The sequence below is a fragment of the Talpa europaea genome (genome assembly GCF_964194135.1).
Source record: "Talpa europaea genome assembly, chromosome: 14".
NCBI classification, from domain to species: domain Eukaryota; kingdom Metazoa; phylum Chordata; class Mammalia; order Eulipotyphla; family Talpidae; genus Talpa; species Talpa europaea.
The window spans coordinates 19,866,728-19,884,901 of record NC_140082.1 but is presented as its reverse complement, the minus strand read 5'-3'; the positions used below and the strand labels follow the sequence as shown (position 1 = coordinate 19,884,901).

Genomic DNA, 18,174 nt, shown 5'->3' with positions numbered 1-18,174 from the left:
TGATGGTAGGACTCGTTGAAGGACTGGTTGCCCCCACCAGGCCTGGAAAGCATCCCCTTTGCTCACCCCAAGCCTGTCAGTGGCACCGAGGGGGTTTATGCAGACCAGGTGGGCAGGTGGGCAAAGGAGCAGCTTTGGGTTCTTTCAAGGAATAATCCCAATCTGCTGATTTCAGGATTAATTGAGCCTCAGTTTACCTTCACTTTATTTGGCCACTTACATACCCACTTGGAGGTAGAAGCATGGCCTTCCTCCCTGCTTCCTGTCTCTGAGGACGGATTTCCACAGCTTGAAGATCCAGGTTGAGCCCAGGGGATCCCGTGGGAGCTCTGCTATCATGGCCTGCTGCTGACTAGCTGGTGGGCTGGAGAGCGACATTGCCAGAGGAACTCCAGCCACTTGGGTGATTAGAAATGACTGTCAAGATTCTACTTAGCCGGGGTTCCTAGGTTAGTGACATCCAGAGACAGAAAGTAGCAGGGTGGTGGCTGGGGGCTGGGGGGGGGGGCAGGGAGGGGCTGTAGTGTTGAATGGTGCAGAGTTTGAGTCTGGCAGGATGAGGCTGTGTGGGTGATGGTTTCCTAACAATGTGAATGAACTTAATGCCACTGAAATATACAGTTAAAAATGGTTAAAACAGTCAATTTACAATTTAAAAAATTTTAAAGGAGAATTCCGAAGTGGGAAAGTGACATCTCAGTCTCCACTGGCCAGGAGCCCTGAGGATCTGCCCTGGCTGTGCTATTGGGGACATCGCCCAGAAACATCCCTGCACTCTGGCTGCTGCCAAAGGCAGGATCCACATGCAGGGGTGGAAAGGGATGCGCGTCGCCACGTGTCTGAGGATGGGCACAGCTAGACCCCGACAGCAAGCTGCCCCAGCCACTCCTGTTCCACCTCAGCCCTGCCTGGGCCCCAGGCGGGTGGCCCTGCCGCCCCACACGTGCCATCCCAGAGCCTCAGTGTCCCTCTCCACAGCTGTCCCCTGAAAAGGACCCAGGAGGGAGACTGGTCTCCCTGGGACAGGGGCCTGCCCGTGCTGGGCGACACTCACTTGGCATAGGCTTTCTCCAGCAGGGCGCCCCAGAACTCGTTGCGGTAGGCTGAGTGGAGGTAGATCAAGCGGTCACTGGCGGTGGGCAGCCGGTCATCAATCACCACGTCTACCCACTCGTTGTATTGCCAGAGCTGTCACCCGGGGCAGAGAGAGATGGCAGGGTTGAGTCTCACAGGAGGTCCAGCCCCCCTTTGTCCACGTTATCACTTTGCTTTTTCTCACTCAGATCTGGAGGAAACTCTCATGTGGGTTCTGCGATGGGCTCAGCTGTGCTTTGTCCACGGAGCCACGTGTGGAGCATCCCACCCGCCCCTGACATGGGCTCGAAGACCCTGCGTGGTCCCCTCTGAGCCGGGTGGACACTCCAGGGCTCTCTGACCAGTTCTCTCTCAAGAGGACAAGGCACCCATGATGACCAGCAGCTGCAGAAACACCTGACATCACACTGCGCCCCAGTGACTTAAGTTCACTTACCCGGAAATGGAAGATCCCAGCATAACCGGAGCCAAAATTTTGGTCCTGGGGGACCACTCTGGCCAGCGCTTTCTCGTTGAGCGTCAGGGAGGCAATGGCAGCTGCCAGCCAGCAGTCACCTGTAAGTGAAAAGTCATCAATCTCAGGTCTTACTGCTAATTTGTGGTAAACATGACAACTACAGGCCAAGGGAGATTGGGGCATTCCAAATGTGACCATGTTTTTTCCTGTATCTTAAAATTTGGGAAGGTTACTAGCAAATCTCTCTACTCTGATCCCTTCCCAGCTCTCCTGCCCACTTAGCACAGAGAGCTCTTGTCTTGGCAGTGGTATAGGTCATGCCCACGTGGGTGTCACTGTGCTCTACTGCACGTCAGCTCCGTGGAAGGCCAGGAGGCCAGGGCTGTGAGAGTTAGTGTCAGTGGGCCAGGGTGAGTGACGTCTCATGCCTGCTTCTCCCATGGCACTTGGGGTGAGCTCGGAGGGAGCACTTTGCCAGACTCATGCCTTCCCAGGCTAGACTTAGTTTCATTGTAGGCAATGATAGCTCCATGGGCATCATCTGCTTTCACTTATCTTGCATTTTCAAGATTTGTAGACTGATCTGCTGGTTTCCCCAGCTATAACCTTCAAGTTAGCCCCCATTCAGAGGAAAACACAAAAGTGAGTGCGAACATCAAGCAGTGTTTTAAGCTTGCACTGTACAGACTCCCACATGCATTCATGTGCTCATACTGAGCATGGGGCGGGCACCTCATCTGTACCTATCAGAGCTCTAGCTGCTGCCTGTGAAAGACGTCTGAGCAGACATTGGGAATTACCTATTAAACCAACAACCTTCCCATTCTACCCCAAATGTATTTGCTTGTAGTCGATAATACCACTTGAATTCATTGGAACTCAAGTGTGGCTTCCTGGGTGTTGACATTTCTGGAAAGTTCTTTGTACCACTGGACTTGGAACACTGACACACAACCATTTTTTGATCATTGCCAGAGACTATTCTGCCAGAAGTGTGCTGAGCTTTTGAAGAGAGAGATTCAGATGCTATTTACACAATTCAAAATAAGGGAAAACCCCCAAAAGAGATAAAAATTAGTGATCACTATAGAGTTGTGCCAATGGATAGGTTTGGCCACCTCAAGCACGATGCTGGGTGAAGGTGCCCGCAAAGTTCAGTTTGTCGGGTGAAAGCATGCAGGTGGCCACTGATAGGGAGGGGCAACGATGGTGTTGGTGATAGTCAAGTTCTTATTGGGGGGCTGGTTCACAGCTGTCCATTTTATTGTTATTCTTTACTCACGTGTTGGTTTTTTTTTTTTTTTTGCATACAAGTGTGGTATAGGCCACATATGGAGTGGTGAGAGGATTCACCACAGACAGAGTGGGGAGCAAAACAGGTGGACTTACTGAAATACACTGCTAAGGGTAGCAGCGTGGTAGACAGGAGAGGTCTGCTGCACCATATGTGGGTTAGCTCCCTGGCTGGGGATCGAACTCAGGCCATAGCAGTAATAGCACTGAGACTCAACCCCTAGACCACCAGGGAGGCCCTCCATCATTCATATTTTTTTTTTTAAAGATTTGTTTATTTATTTATACAAGCACTGGGTACAGTCAGAAGTGCGGGAGGGTGAGAGAATTCACCAGAGCCAGAGCAGGGAACAGAACAGGCAGACTGACGAAATACATTGCTGAGGGGAACAGCGGATGGCAGGAGAGGTCTATCACGCCATGTGGGACCCTCGCCCGGTGGCCGGGAATCGAACCAGTGCTGCAGAGGCTGCGGGCAGCTTTGCAACCCAGCACTCAACTGCTGCACCACCAGGGGAGGCCCCTCATTCATATGTTATATACGGTATTCAGATGTAGAAAAAGTACCAAAAATAATGTTTGTCATCAACCATCAACTAAAGTTGTAATTTCAAAATAGTTTTATACCAAACTGACAAATTAAAACTTTGGAAAAAACAAAGGAGTCCCATCAATGATTTTCTAGTGAATGATAATCCCTAGCCAAAGAGAATCACCAGGGGGATGCGTGGAGGGGTGGTTGAGGGGAGTAGAGGAAGAATGGGGTTGACAACTGAGAGGGAGATGTTGAAGAGAACAGGGAGAACCTCTTAGGGGGGCTACACCTCAGAAAATGAAGACCAACCTGAACACTTTCTTTTTTTTGAAAAGCCAAGGTTATATTTAGAATGTATAATTCCATGTATCCACCATGTCTGTGTCTCTATGTCTATCATCTACCTACCTACCTCCCTGTCCATCGTCTGTTTATCTTGTCATGATGCATGTGTCTGTCTGTCTGTCTGTGTATCAACCATCTATCATCATTCTAGGTGTGACTTTTGAGTTCTGGGAGGGTAACTCAGCCACTTGTCACGAATCTCCCAGTATGTCCCACTTCATCCGTCAGACCACAGTGGTGACCTCAGCTGTAGGGAACTCAGTGTCTGCTCCCGCTCACAGTAGTTTGCTCTCTTTGGTTCATTCCTCTGGGGGTTGAGGTGGTCCTTAAAGCGTGAACCCCAGAGGCAGTGTGGCAAAGTGGTGAAGAGGAATTTGGGGCCCTGACACTGCTTATCATATATGTCTGTGACTTTGGATAATTTACTTTTCCTCCCTCAACTTGGGTTTCTCTGTAAAATTGGGAGCATGGTTGGGAAGACCAAGTGAGGCAATGAGTGCTGAGGGGAGGCCTAGCAGGCAACCGAGCTAATGTTCTGATGGAGCCAGCAGCCAGGCAGCGCCTCTGGGTCTGTCTGTTCTCTGAAAACCGGTGGGGAGCAAAGCGCCAGGGATGTGGAGTCCTCTGGCTCCCATTCAGCAGAGCAGGAGGCCAACTGGGGAGGAGGGGGAAGCAGAAGATGGGAGCAGTCATGTTCCCCATCCCTGTGCAGGGAGTGGCTGGGGATCTGTGCTGCTTGAGCCTTGGCGGCAGCTCAGACCCCCAGGAGCATCTGTCCAACCACCAGCTCTCCGTGCACGACCCTCTCACTCACCAAGCTGCCCTTGGCAGATGTCAGTCCTGGTGGCCCATCCGAGAATGAATTCTGGGTGTTTCACTATTTCCTGGAAGAATGAGGGCATCGTCAGTGAGGCCTGGCCCTCCCGCCCCTTCCTGGCTGGCTCTCCTTTCTTGCAGCAGAACACTTCATTCCTGTTGCATTATGTTTTCCCCGTGGAGGGACAAGCAAAGGGACAGCCCAGCCTCGTGGTAGGATGCGCCAGTCACATCACTTGGCCACTGCGTCCCCTCTGCCTACATGCCCGTCAGTGAAGGAGCCTCTTCTCTGCTTGGGGACCTTGGTCTCTCGCTCAGGGACCCTCCCTCAGAGGCTTTCGTCCCCCCAAGCACACTTGGTGTCTTCTTTCCAACTCACACTGTTTGAATGAAACCATCGGTGCTGTTGTTGCCTGTGACGCCCCCTTCAGAGCCCGTCTTCTGTGAGGCTGGCACTGGCTTGCCTGTGAGAACCCCATTGTTCCTCAGCTTCCTACACCATGCCCAGCATTCTGAGTGATGGTCACAGTGTGTTGTGGTGGCGGGACAAGGGGAGGATGTGGTAGGACGAGGCCTTTGGGGGAATCCATGCCTCGTTGCTACGCAGTGCTGACCCCAGAGAGGGCACTGAAGCAAGGGATGGCATGAGCCCAACAGGCGGCGGGGTGGTTACTTGATTGGGTGAAAGTGGAGGCAGGGAGGCCAGCAGGAGGGAAGGAAGTAACTAGAATTTCTCAGGAGAAAGCCTGAGGCACTCAGTGATAGCCTTGTCAGGTTTAGGAAAATACTAGATGACCAGAAGCCGTTTAGACATGATTCAGGTGGACTGGTAAATAGGTCAGTACACACTCGCGCGCACACACACACACACACACACACACACACCCTCCATCAGGAAATACCAACAAAGAGCTTACCACTGTATAAAGAACTCATGTGTTCCTTGAACTCTGCCCTGAAGTTCCAGAATCGTGTGTGTGTCTTAAGTAGACAGGCTGTGTATTTAACACATCTTCATTATTTTCATGAAAGGAGACAGCATGAAGGCAGACATGGGGCACCCAGTGCCTTTCAGAAGGTGAGATGCAGAGCAAATGATGTTGATGCCAGTAACCGCAGCAGGGCGCCGTGTCTGCCGTGGGCACTAGTGTCTCAGCTTCACAGGGAGGAGACTGAGGTGTGGGGAGTCAGCGGTGTGACTGGTGTGACCACAGTCCCTGGACAGATGGGTGCAGGGTCTCACCTGCGTCCCGGCCCTCTCTGCACTCCGTTCCTTGCCGTCACAGCCCACCCCGGGGGCTCTCCCAGGCGGGTCCCCACCCGAGGGCAGGCAGCCAGCAGCACCCAGTCAGAGGCTGAGCCCTGACTAACCCAGCACAGGAAATACTGACTCCTTGTCCCAGGCAGCAGCTCATGGCCCTTGGGACCATCACCTCCAATTGTTAGGGGTGGGGGGGCATGGACACTGGCTCATGGGTACTGCGGGAAGGGAAAACAGGATGTGTTGGGCAGCCCCTTGCTTCCTATGCACCCCCATCATGGCGACACTGCACACTTGCTTCATGAGCCCCGTCAACACTGAGCACCCCTGGCTCTGAGCAGAAGCTGCTGAGCACTTTACATACATCAGCCAGGTGAACACCCTCCTGGAGTGGGGGCTGGGGCTGCCCCCCACCCTCTCCCCTTGGGGGGGACCTGTTGCCTGGGACTGGCCCAACTCATCCTGAATAGCCGTGACCTCCACTCCCTGACTACCAAGACACTGTCAGACTCGAGTCCTGACCTCCACGGGAGTCAGACTGCTGGGGGCTGGATGCAGCAGATGCCCTGGAGTCCCCCTAGGGCACCCCCAGCCCTGCCAGCTGTTGTGTGATCCCTGCATCATTCCAGCCATCACTCTGCATGGCCTCCCCTGGGAAGATGGCCTGGATGGGGTTTGTGCTCTGCCTCCCCTCCTGTCCCTCCTCTCCTGCTGCCTTCCCCTGGGTCCTTGGATCCTCCTTGCAAGCCCCCTGCCTGCCACCCCCACCTCTGGCTGCACTCACCCCCGGCCGTTTCCACAGGACGGGGCTCTTGGGCTCCTTGCTGTAGTAGAGAGAGGAGCTGTTGGCCGGGAAGTCTGGGTCCTCAAACAGCGTGCCCTTCCGCAGGCACTCCTGCCTCAACTGCTCGAAGCTCTGGCCTGAGGAATGGATGATGCGAGCGTCCTTGGGAGCTGGGGCCTGGTCGAGGGAAGGCATGGCTGCTGGCTGCTCCCCAGCTGGCAGGAGGGCTCGGGGTCTGTGAATGGCAGGGAGGCGCAAGGTGTGTGGGCGAGTCAAGAGGGAACCAGCTCAGGGTTCCTGTGTTGAGTGGCTCTTGGTCTAATGGTTTGCCTGGGAATTTCCCTGTCAGGCCGGATGGGGGATGGGGCTCGCCCTGATGATAAACTGCAGAGAGAGCCCTCCTCCCTCCAGGGCCTCTGCAGACTCAGGGGAGCTGAGGGGCGGGGCCTATTCTGGGCAAGGCAGCACCCAGCACCCTCTGCCTAATGCCCTGAGGAGACCCGCGGGAGCTGGAGGATGCGGGATGAGGATGGAGCGCCAGGAGCCACATGGGTCCAGGAGGTGGCAGGCAGTGTTCGCTGGTCAGGGAGAGCTCTGCGGGAACTGGGATCGTGTCTTTAAGTGGAGAATTGTCATCTGTATCTGGGTGGTGTGAGTCATTGAGGTACCTATCATGTGATCAGGGCTCACACAATCCTCACACACCACCTAACTTGACATAGAGCAGGGGCAACTTCACTGTAGAGAGCCAGGTACGCTTATCTGCTCCGCCCTGGCACTCCCAGGTGTGCGCCCTCACCTGCCCCAACACCCCCCGTGGGCAGGGCCAAGGTGATTGCCGCAGGGCCCTGGTGCCCGAGCTGAAGCAGCTGCTGTGCCCCACAGACTCCTGCTCACTCAGCCCCACGACGGTGCGTGCCCTGGATCTGCTCAGGGCTTCGCTCCACAAAGGGTCGTGGTGTCTTGTCTGTGTTTGGGGAGAGGCCTTGGGAAAGTGACTGATGCTCAGGTGACTGCAAACGCGCGGGAGACTTTCCCAGCAGCTCAGGTGCGCCCGTCTCACTCTCAGAGCCTGCCCCACCGAATAGTGACCCTCCCTGCAGCACCCCGCGTGTTCTCATCACAACCCTCCATTTTGCATTTAACCAGAATATTCCAGGGACCCAGCTCATCGCCCCCAAATAAACCATGTGCCTTCCCACGTTAGAATCCAATCCCCGGCCATTTCAACTCTCAACGGTTCTCCAACTGGGCGATATCCTCTTCTTCCATCTGATGGACTTTTCTCTTTTGCAACTGGTCCTGTCCCTGCTCCACGTTGTCACAAGCCCGATGGGTTCAGTGTGTGCCCCTGTGGGGGTCTTTTCTTTTCATTTTTTAAAAAGATTTATTTATTTGTGTATAGCACTGGGGTGTAGACCAGAGGAGGGGGTGCGGGTGGGGGGAGGTAGGATTCACCAGAGAGTGTGGGAGGGGAACAGAGCTGAAGGGCCTAGCTGCCCTCTCCACGAACCCAAAAAAGTCCCTGTTGATGCGGTTTCCCTTTTCGCTATGGGGACTGTTACAAGACATGCTAGACCAAGGGTCTGAATTAGAAAAGATATATAAAAAACTTAGACAATTACGGCTGTCGGTGTCTCTGGAAGACATCAAAGAGTCCTCAGCTGACAGCCTCAGATTAACAAAACATTTGCCTGAACAGATAGATCATTTTTGCTTCGCAGGAGGCAAAACGAGATGTGCAAAACCAAAAGTAAAAGATAAAATAGCCTGCAATATTGGGGAAAGTGATCAGAGTTCTTCAGATGATGAAATAATTTTTCAAAAGTCAAAAATTAATTCCAGAGCCAGTGCTGACCTTGCGGGGGTGTCAGCTCCTAATTATAAAACTATTCCAAAATCCAAATTACTTTCCAGCCCAAATTTCCAGCCCAAACTTGGCTAAAATTGTTAAGAGATGAAATTAAATACTCAAAGACAAGTAAAAGATAACGTGATATGATCTTATAATTGGAAAAAGAAATGCTTCAAGCTTTCCTGTTAATTATTTGGGGAGGAGACTAGGTTCCTCCCACTAAAGGTTTCCCCCACTAGAGTTTTGCCATTTGTTCCTTTTAAGAAAATAAACAAATAAATAAATAAATAATGTATTTCCAAATAATAGTATTCAAAATTCATTCACAATTGTTAAAGTAATAAAAAATGAGTAAATATAACTGTATGAGACTATATGACTATAATATGACTAAAATGTTTTTATTAAAATAAATAGTGTAAACCCACTGCAGCAGATCGGTGGGAGCTGCCCCCAGTCTCAACAAGCAGCTGCTTGGACTTTTTCTCTGTTTGAATTATCTATTAACTTTTTTCTATATAAATTTTATTTTTATATTCCCCATACAATTGCAACCCCCCATTTTGACCCCAATCCCGCCCCTCCCGCCCCCCACGCCCCAAAAAGTGTCTCTGGTTCATAGTTTTTTGTTGATTTTGATTTTCACTTTCTTATAGTTATTCATTTTCCTGGTCCCTTATTTAAGTTTTCTAGATTCCTGCTATGAGTGAGACCATCCGGTATTTTTCTTTTTCTTTCTGGCTTATTTCGCTGAGCATGATCTCTTCCAGCGCCATCCATGTGGCTGCAAATTGCATGTGTTTATCTTTTTTGAATGCTGAGTAATATTCCATGGTATATATGTACCACATCTTCTTGATCCAGTCATCCATTTTTGGGCATTTGGGCTGTTTCCAAAGCTTAGCTATTGTAAACAGTGCTGCTATAAACATAGGGGTGCAGGTGTTCTTTGGAATTGATGTTTCTGTGTCCTTTGGGTAAATACCTAGGAGTGGAATGGCTGGATCATATGGAAACTCTATGTTTAGTGGGTCCAGAAATCTCCACACAGCTCTCCATAGTGGTTGGACCAGTTTGCACTCCCACCAGCAGTGCAGGAGAGTTCCTTTTTCTCCACACCCTCGCCAACATTTGTTGTTGCTAGTTTTTTTAATATGTGGCATTCTCACTGGTGTAAAATGGTATCTCATGGTAGTTTTGATTTGCATTTCCCTGATTACAAGTGATGCTGAACATTTTTTCATATGCCTGTTGGCCATTTGCATTTCCTCTTCAGAGAAGTTTCTTTTTAGCTCTTCTGCCCATTTTTTGACTGGATTATTTTCTTTGTTTGTGTTGAGTCTCATCAGCTCTTTGCAGATTTTTGTGATCAGTCCTTTATCATTAGTGTTGGGTGCAAAAATGTTCTCCCAGTTGGTGGGGTTTCTCTTTGTTTTTGTTATTGTCTCTTTTGCTGTGCAGAAGCTCTTTAATTTGATGTAGTCCCAGCTGTTTATCTTTGCCTTCACTATCACTGCTTTGGGTGATGTGTCTGTAAAGATGTCTTTGATGTGCATATTATGTAGTGTTTCACCTATATTTCCTTCTATGTATTTTATGGTTTCAGGTCTTATGTCTAGTATTTGGGAATAAATCTAACAAAAGAGGTAAAGGACCTATACAAAGAAAACTATAAAACACTGTTAAAAGAAATAGAAGAAGACACAAAGAAATGGAAAGACATCCCCTGCTCATGGATTGGAAGAATAAACATTATTAAAATGGCCATCCTACCAAAAGCAATATACAGATTCAATGCTATTCCAATCAAAATTTCAATGTCATTCTTCAAAGAAATAGAACAATTATTGATGAAATTCATATGGAATCACCAAAAACCCCGAATAGCCAAAGCTCTCCTAAAAAAAGAGAAGGGAATGGAGGCATCACACTCTCAGACTTCAAACTCTACTACAAAGCCATAATCATTAAAACTGCATGGTATTGGAACAAGAACAGACACACAGACTAATGGAATCGAATAGAAAATCCAGAAATAAACCCACAGATTTATGGTCAACTAATCTTTGACAAAGGAGCAAAGAATATGCATTGGAGCAAAGAAAGTTTGTTCAATAAATGGTGCTGGGAAAACTGGGTTGCTACATGCAAAAGAATGAAGCTTGACTACTACCTCACACCATATACAAAAACCAACTCAAAATGGATTAAAGAACTAGACATAAGACCTGAAACCATTATCTATTAACTTTTAAGGTTGTTTCTTTTCTTAAAAGCACGTAGGCCACAAAATGTCTATGGGAAAGGAATGTACTGTTTGTTTTGTTTTGTTTCTATGCATATGATGATGTAATCCCATCGCTTGCCTTAATGTATAAATAAAGACACTCTGAGACCCTCAGCAGGAGAAGCTTACACCAGATAAGAGTGTTTTGTGTCTGCCTCACTCCCCTTCTCTTCAGCCCTTAAGAAAGTTTGGCCTAGGCCTTCGCATCCTTTCAGGGACATCTGACCCAACATTTTGCCTAAAGCTAGTCTTCAGCAGAACAGGCAAACTGCCTGAATACACTGCTGAGGGGAGCAGCAGGGAGACTGGACAGGTCTGCCAGGTGGGTTCTTACCTGGCGGACGGGGTTGGTGGCCCCTCCTGTCCTTCTGGGCTTGGCATCCTTGTTACCGACCCCTGTCTTCACACTGGGAGGTGCGTGGGGTCTGCTCAGTGGCCCCACCTGGTAGCTTCTTTAGCTCAGCTCTTGTCAATTGGGACCACCTGCTGCTGCATATTGGGAGCCATGGAATGTTCTTTCTTGGACCATCTCACAACGCTTAGGCTCATCCCTGAGTTTCATTTTATTCTTCCAATAATAATGATGTCCAGTGTCTGCACATGTCTCCAGCAATGGGGTCTCCTCTGAGAAGTGGCTATGGGCCTCCTTTTCCCTCTGTGTATTGGGGGCTTGAGAGCTTGCCTCAGTCTAAGGCACGCCCTGGTGGGGACCCATAGGAAAGGGTCAGCAAAAGGCAGACAAGTCTGGGAGGAAAACAGCAACATCCAAATCAAGATAAAAGCTGCCACTGTTGGGGCCTCCTTGGTGGTGTAGGCAGTTGAGCGCCGCACTGTGAAGCTGTCCACAGCCTCTGCAGTGCCAGTTCAATCCTGGCCATCCTGCGAGGGACCCACATGGCGAGCAGACCTCTCCTGTCTCACCTGCTGCTCCCCTCAGCAGTGTATCTCAGTCCGTCAGCCTCTTCTGTTCCCCACTCTGTCTCTGGTGAATCCTCTCACCCTCCTGCACATCAGGCTTATACACTGGTTCTTGTATAAATAAATAAATTTTTTTTTTTTACAAAAAGCTACCCTGTCACTGCACCCCAGGTCTCCCACCCCCAGCTGTTTCAACCTGTCCAAGACCAGGAAGCAAGAGCAGCCTCTTCACGTGTCTCTCTGCTCCATGTACCTCCTCCAGACTTTCCCTTGTTTCCATCCTGCTTCCTTCCTCCTCCAGTCTCCTCTGCAGCTTCCCCTCCTCCCTGCACAGCTCCTCTCTCCTGGTCTGGGGCAGAGAACCTGGAACCTCCCCTTTTCCTGGGGACCACCCTGTTACAATAGGAGTCCCTCCAATTCCGTGCATTTGGTTGTCATTGGCAATAGTTTGTCTCTCCACGTGGCTGAATAGTTTTCTGTTGTGTGGACAGACCACATCTTGTTGACCCCCAGCCTCTCCATGGGCACGCAGCCTGCTGCCTTGGCTTAGGTGTAATTTGGTTATAAGGGTGTAGAAGAGGCGAGCTGGGCACCTCCCCTATGAAACCCTAGCTGTTAAGCAGTAACTGTCCATCCCTCTTTCCCCTCTGTTTCCAGCAACCATATTCACACTTCTGTTTCTGAATGTGACTAATCTGATACTCTAAGTGGGCCTTCTTCGGCAGAAACAGCTACCCAGGCTGTCTCTTGACAAGTTCCGGGCATTGGGGGAACTCCCGAGAAGAGGGGATTTCCTGTACTCCGGAGAAGAGGGTTATTGTTCTTATGAATGAATCATTATCAAAGAAAGTAAAAAATGCTGAAAGGTATACACAGGAAAGAAAGGTTTTGGCTCTGAGAACTGCCGTGAACCAGCTGTGCTTGCAAACCTTAGCCTAACACAGGGGGCATGTGTTTGTGGCAGCAGTACATTCCCTGGTGTATGCGAAAGGTCAGTAGTTCACAAGCCACGTGGAGATTAGGTATTTCTAGTTAAGAGATTTCAGTAGAACTAACATAGATTTGATGAGTTGCTTAGGCTACTTTGAAGTAATTGATAAATTAGCCAAGTTAATTGAGTGCTAAGGACATAGGCTGATTTTAGTAATAAAATATAGAATAGGACTTTCACGCCCACTCTGAAACTAGGAAAGGTCAATAGAGTGCTTAATTGTCACCAAATGTTGTGCTGTCTTAAATAATTGATCATGTTAGAAAATGAGCTGTACTTAGGAAACTAATTGTCCCTGATGTTTTTTAAGGTAACCAAAGAAATGCCCTTTTGATAGGAGAACAAGGGAGTCTCTAGATGTTCATGAGAAAACATGTATTGATTGTCTTTGTTCTGCTTCAATGCTTATGCTGATGTAATCTTACTGCTCCACCTTCCTGTATAAAGACCCGCTGAGACCCTCAGTAGGAGAGACATGCACCAATAGAAGAGTGACTGTGTCTGCCTCACCCCACATCCCCTCAGCCCCCCAACTTTTCGCTGACACAGTGCTCTCCTTTCGGGGACCCATGACACGACATCTACCTGGAGCTGGTCTCCAGCAGCCCCCGACTCTTCGCATGCAGCCTTGATAGTGTAAAGGCCAGCCTGACTCCATCAGACAAAAGGACAATTTGCAAGTGATGAGGGAAATCAAAGTGGCTTATTGCACGTGGGTTGGAATGTGTAGCTAATGGGACTTTCACTGCAGCAGTCGTGTCATTGCCTTCCCCTTTACTATCAATTTCAACATAACTTTGGACATTTTCCGCTTCCAGAAGGACCATCATAAGGAAAATTGAAACCCAATGGGTAAGTTGAGTTCTAGTGAGTTTAGAAGACACAGGAGCTTTGTGTGTTGAGATGCTGAAAGGAAGGACTGTCTACAAAGTGTTTTTAGCAGCCAGGACTTGACATGCCTAGAGAATCCTGTAGACGGTCTCCTTCTTCTCAGAACCCTCTTAGGAATCACATCAGTGAGTTCTGAGGCTTGTCGGGCCCACCTCTGCTTGTCTCCGACCCGTGGAGCCAGGGCTTGCCTTGCCTTCGAGGTCCGGAGTTAAGGAAGCAGCCATATAAGTGCCCAGGGCAAGGCAGCCCCAGCAGGTGAAGTGACGGGGTTAAGGTCACCTACTGGTTGGAGGTAAATTCCAGACGAGAATACTAGTTTCTGGACTGCATCCAGTGTCATTTCCATAATATGATTGTGTATTTGTTTCATATGGCTCAGTTACCTAACGATGGTTAGGCAAGAGAGTGACTCTTTCCCCCAGCAGAGATCCGTGGTGATGTACGGATAATCCTCAGGCACATCCCTGGGCTAAGTTCTTCCATCTTCAAGTGTCATTCAGGCATCCAGGGGAGTCTTTCTCTCCCTCGACATCCCTCTGTCTCTTTCTTTCTGCCTCCCCATCCCCCTTTCTCCTCATACTTCTCCACCCCTTTCTCCCCCTAGTCCCACTTTCATTTCCCCAGCCCCTTCTCCCATCAGAAAGGCACTGTGGGCTGAGAAAATGCTCCAGGCGGGCCTCAGTAGCAAGCACAGCCTACTGTTGATTCACCGCAGTGCCAGCACGGACACAGCCCTCCAACTGGTACTTGGCAGGAGGTCTTGGCTCTCAGCACAACGGTGCTTTGTTATCACAAATGATCCAGTGCACTGAACTGAGCTGGCACCAATAACCTCAGCACTCCTGCCAACAGGCCACATGACTGGCACTTTCTGAATCCCTGCCCCTCAGCGCACCTGCACTGACAGGACAGAGAAAGCAGCCGGGAGAAGTTTCCGCCTTTCCCATGTAGGCCCATGGCTCCCACCTGTTGAGGCCTGAGGGACTTAGTGTAAGGACTTGTGAGGAAAGATTTTCACTCCCTGAGTTGGGTGCAGGCTCTTTAGATGTGACCGCAGGGCTGCAACTGTTGTGTCTGGGAACAGGCCTGTGGGGAGACGCCTGGGGGAGTCACCTCTGCCACCCCAGGGAACAGGCTGGAGGTGTGATGTTCTTGGCTGTGGCCCACGGCCACTCGGGTGCTATTAGAGATTTTTTTCCTTCTATATTGTCTTTTCCCAAGGACTTACAATGTGTCAAGCACTGCTATCAAATACACACGTTTCACTGTGTCTCCCATTGTGCAGCTTTCATCCCAGAAAGTTGGGTCACCCTTCTGAGTGGAGCTGGCCCAGGTGAACAGGCACTGCTCACAGAGGGGGTGTCCACACTGCAACCTGCCATCCCACGAGGAACACCACCCTTAGGCTTCCAGCTCATTTCACTTCAAAATGTCAGCAGAAGAGAAGATTGCTTTTAAAATTTCCTCAGTCACATAGACTATTATGAGAATACTTTTTAGGTTTTTTAATGAAATCATAGACTCTGAAGATTGGGAAGAACTGCACTTCCTCCAACTGAGGCTTCAACATCTTCATCCGATTTTTGCTCCAACAGAAAGTGGATGGCATTGGCTTCAAATAGCTCCTCAGCTAGCTCATGAGCCCTTGGAGATTCGGTTTGGGTTGTTTTAAGATGTGTCTTAGGGGGATGAGGAAACCAAATTGTATGATTGTCTGAATATTGAATGACAATCTACAGGGTAGTTCTATCAACTACTGAAAGTGGAGTATTCAACTGTAATTGTTAAATTGTTTATTTTGTCTTTCAATTCTCTTCATTTTTGCTTCCTAAATTTTGAGACTCTGCTATTAGGTACTATTACATTTACAATTGTTCTATCTTCCTAATGCGTTTACCTTTTATCATGATGAAATGCCCCTCTTTGTCTCTAGTAACATTTTTTTTATCTTAAAGTCTATCTTGCCTGATAGTAGTATAGCCACCTTGACTCTTATTGTGACTATATGCATGAAACCCTTTTCATCATTTGTATCTTATTTCATGAAATATGTCTCTCTTGTAGATAGTATCTATTGACTCTTGCTTTTTTATAGTCTGAAAATAATTGCCTTTAGATTATAGTGTTTAGTCTATTTATATTTAATATAATTATGGAGATGGTTAGATTTAGGCCTGCCACTTTATTTTTGAAAACTCATTAAAAAAATAGATGCCGCTTTGTGCTTTTTTGCTAAACAATTTTTTTTAGGGGAGCTTTTTTGTATTGTTGTTGTATTCTTAGTGATTGCTCTACAGATTAAATATGTACATTAATTTATACCATTTATTCCATTAAATACTAACTTTATTCATTTATGTATATATTTCATTTCCTACCCCACTCCTTTGTGTCATCGACATATAGCTATATAGTTTATAACCACAATAATATAGTATCATAACATTTGCTTTATATAATCTTATGTCTTTTAACAAAGTTAGACAACTCCAACAAGTAAAATATCAAGCACAGAAACTAGATAATATAGTTATCACAGAATACTTGTACCCTGCATTCATTCTGGGTGAGGGAAGGCTTTGGAGAAGACCATAATGCCTTGATGCTTTGGCCATGAGTAAGGACATAGTATTCTGATGATGCTCCACTTTTAATTTGGTCTTCCTCCCAGCCATTCTTCCTCCCTCATTCTCTGTTCACCCCTCTGTTCATCCTTATCCACCACAAGTGTGACCAAGAGTGAGAGAGCCTGATAGAGGAGGTTGGGTGTGGGGCTAGCAAGATACATAGTGCTAATTAGAAAATAAGACCTAACATTTATTTTTTAAAAAAAGATTTATTTTATTTTTATGCATACAAGAACTGGGGTATAGGCCAGAGGTGCAAGGTGGGTGGCGGTGAGAGGATTCACCAGAGATAAGAGTAGCGAACTGCCGCTGACCAGCACAGCAGTAGACGATGAGGCCACCTCAGGGTTGAGAGAAGCGTGCAGGGTGGTCAGGGCAGCAGGTAGGGTTTTGCTGTTCTCCCCCTGCGTGCTGGTTGCCCAGCCGGACCTAGGGACGGTTAGCCCTAAAGGTCACTGCAGGGGGAGGTGCAGCAGCGAACAGAACAGGGAGACTGACTGAAATACACTGCTGAGGGGAGCAGCAGGTGAGACAGGAGAGGTCTGCTGTGCCACATGGGTAGCACCCTGGCCGGGGATTGAACGCGTGCTGCAGGTTCTGCAGTTAGCTTTATAGGTTGCCTCTTAATCCCTTGCAACACCAGAGAGGCCCAAGACCTAATATATGTTGAGCCATATATTATGTTACTTCCACTATTCTACATCAGAAGGATTTTCCTGTGCCAGGGAGCTAGAGCAAGGCTTCTCCGCCCTGTTCTTCCCCATGATGGTGGAGATGAAGGAGATCAAGTCTGATATGAATCTGGACTTCTTGAGGAGGAATAACATTGCACTTGGCTCTTTTTACCCATAAGTTTTGGACACAAAGAGCTTCTGGACTGGGCAGAGACTGTCTAATTTACCAGTTCTCAGAAGAGGAGGGTGAGATTTCATGTTGTTGTACTCTTTTTTTTTTTGAGCATTTTTATTTTATTTTATATATTTTTATATCATTTTTCATTTTTGCACAATGTATGCATTTTCATCTTGGTTATAGTCCCATGACAATTCCCACCCCCCCTTGTTTTGATCCTCCTCCTATTAAGAAAGCATCCCGAATTCTCTGATGTTTGCCTCAGGAGGGAAACATACATTTGATGCTGAAAATGCCTAATTATGACTACCTGCCTTTCCTTCTCACTTCAGGCCACATGCATTTATAAAACCATGTCCTTGCAGGATGCATGAGAACTGTGATTGCAGTTACACCAAAGCCAGGGTTCTGCGCACGGAGCTGCACTTTGAATGACGAATAGTGAGAGGAGATGGGGATGTAAAGGGAGGAATTGCTAGCGATGCTTGAAACTGGATGGAAGGCATCGGTGTCACCAGCCACCTGGGGCAGTTGTTTTGCAATGAAGTAGCATAAAATCAGAGAGCATAGCTGAGTCCATTTCATGCTTCTGAGGTCCAGATGTTGTTGGGTGAGGGGTGGGGAGGACAAGATTGGGCAAGGGAAGAGGAAAGAGCCCTGAGCATGATGACTCAATACCAGGAGACATTCTGAAGGTCATGACCCAAGTAGAGTCTCAGCTGGAGTGGCTGCACCCCTGCCAGGGAGGCTTCAAATATTCATTGTCAAGTGATGAACTGGGAAGTGAGAGATCAAGGGAGAGAGAGAGAGAAGGGCTGGTTATTCTTGGCTGGTTATTCTTGGCTGGTTTTTATTCTACTTCTCTACCAGTTTATGCTACAGGAGCACCTACATCTGACCCTTTTGCCCGCAAACACGGACTTCTAACTCAATTGGACATATCAGCACTTTAAGTTTTGCTGGGTGAAGTCAAGTCCAGCACGGATGGTGAGAGAGAACAAACCTGCTTTCTCCCCATAGAAGCAGAGAGTGCCTGAGGCACCGTGGGCAGCAAAATAAGGTGCCTTTTCTGCTTTAAGGAGGAGTGCCCTCAGCTGGAGGAGAGAGGTGATCTTCCATTATGGAGGGGCTGCAGAAAGGGAAGCAAGCCTCTGAAGTAGCACAGAG

At 48.4% G+C, this 18,174-nt stretch overlaps 2 protein-coding genes across 2 annotated transcripts in view; both read right to left on the bottom strand.

Annotated features, from left to right (window-relative positions):
* Window positions 1–6,781, bottom strand: part of LOC311183590 (calpain-9-like) — a gene marked incomplete at both ends in the record, with an annotated part of 28,367 nt that extends 21,586 nt beyond the window's left edge. The window contains 4 exons of the mRNA XM_084253141.1: window positions 1,055–1,188; window positions 1,532–1,650; window positions 4,540–4,609; window positions 6,587–6,781. Of these exons, the coding sequence (XP_084109267.1) occupies window positions 1,055–1,188; window positions 1,532–1,650; window positions 4,540–4,609; window positions 6,587–6,781 (518 nt within the window). The remainder of the gene's footprint in view (window positions 1–1,054; window positions 1,189–1,531; window positions 1,651–4,539; window positions 4,610–6,586) is intronic.
* The window catches only part of LOC311183687 (calpain-9-like), a gene marked incomplete at both ends in the record, with an annotated part of 157,990 nt that overhangs the window by 25,059 nt on the left and 114,757 nt on the right, over window positions 1–18,174 (bottom strand).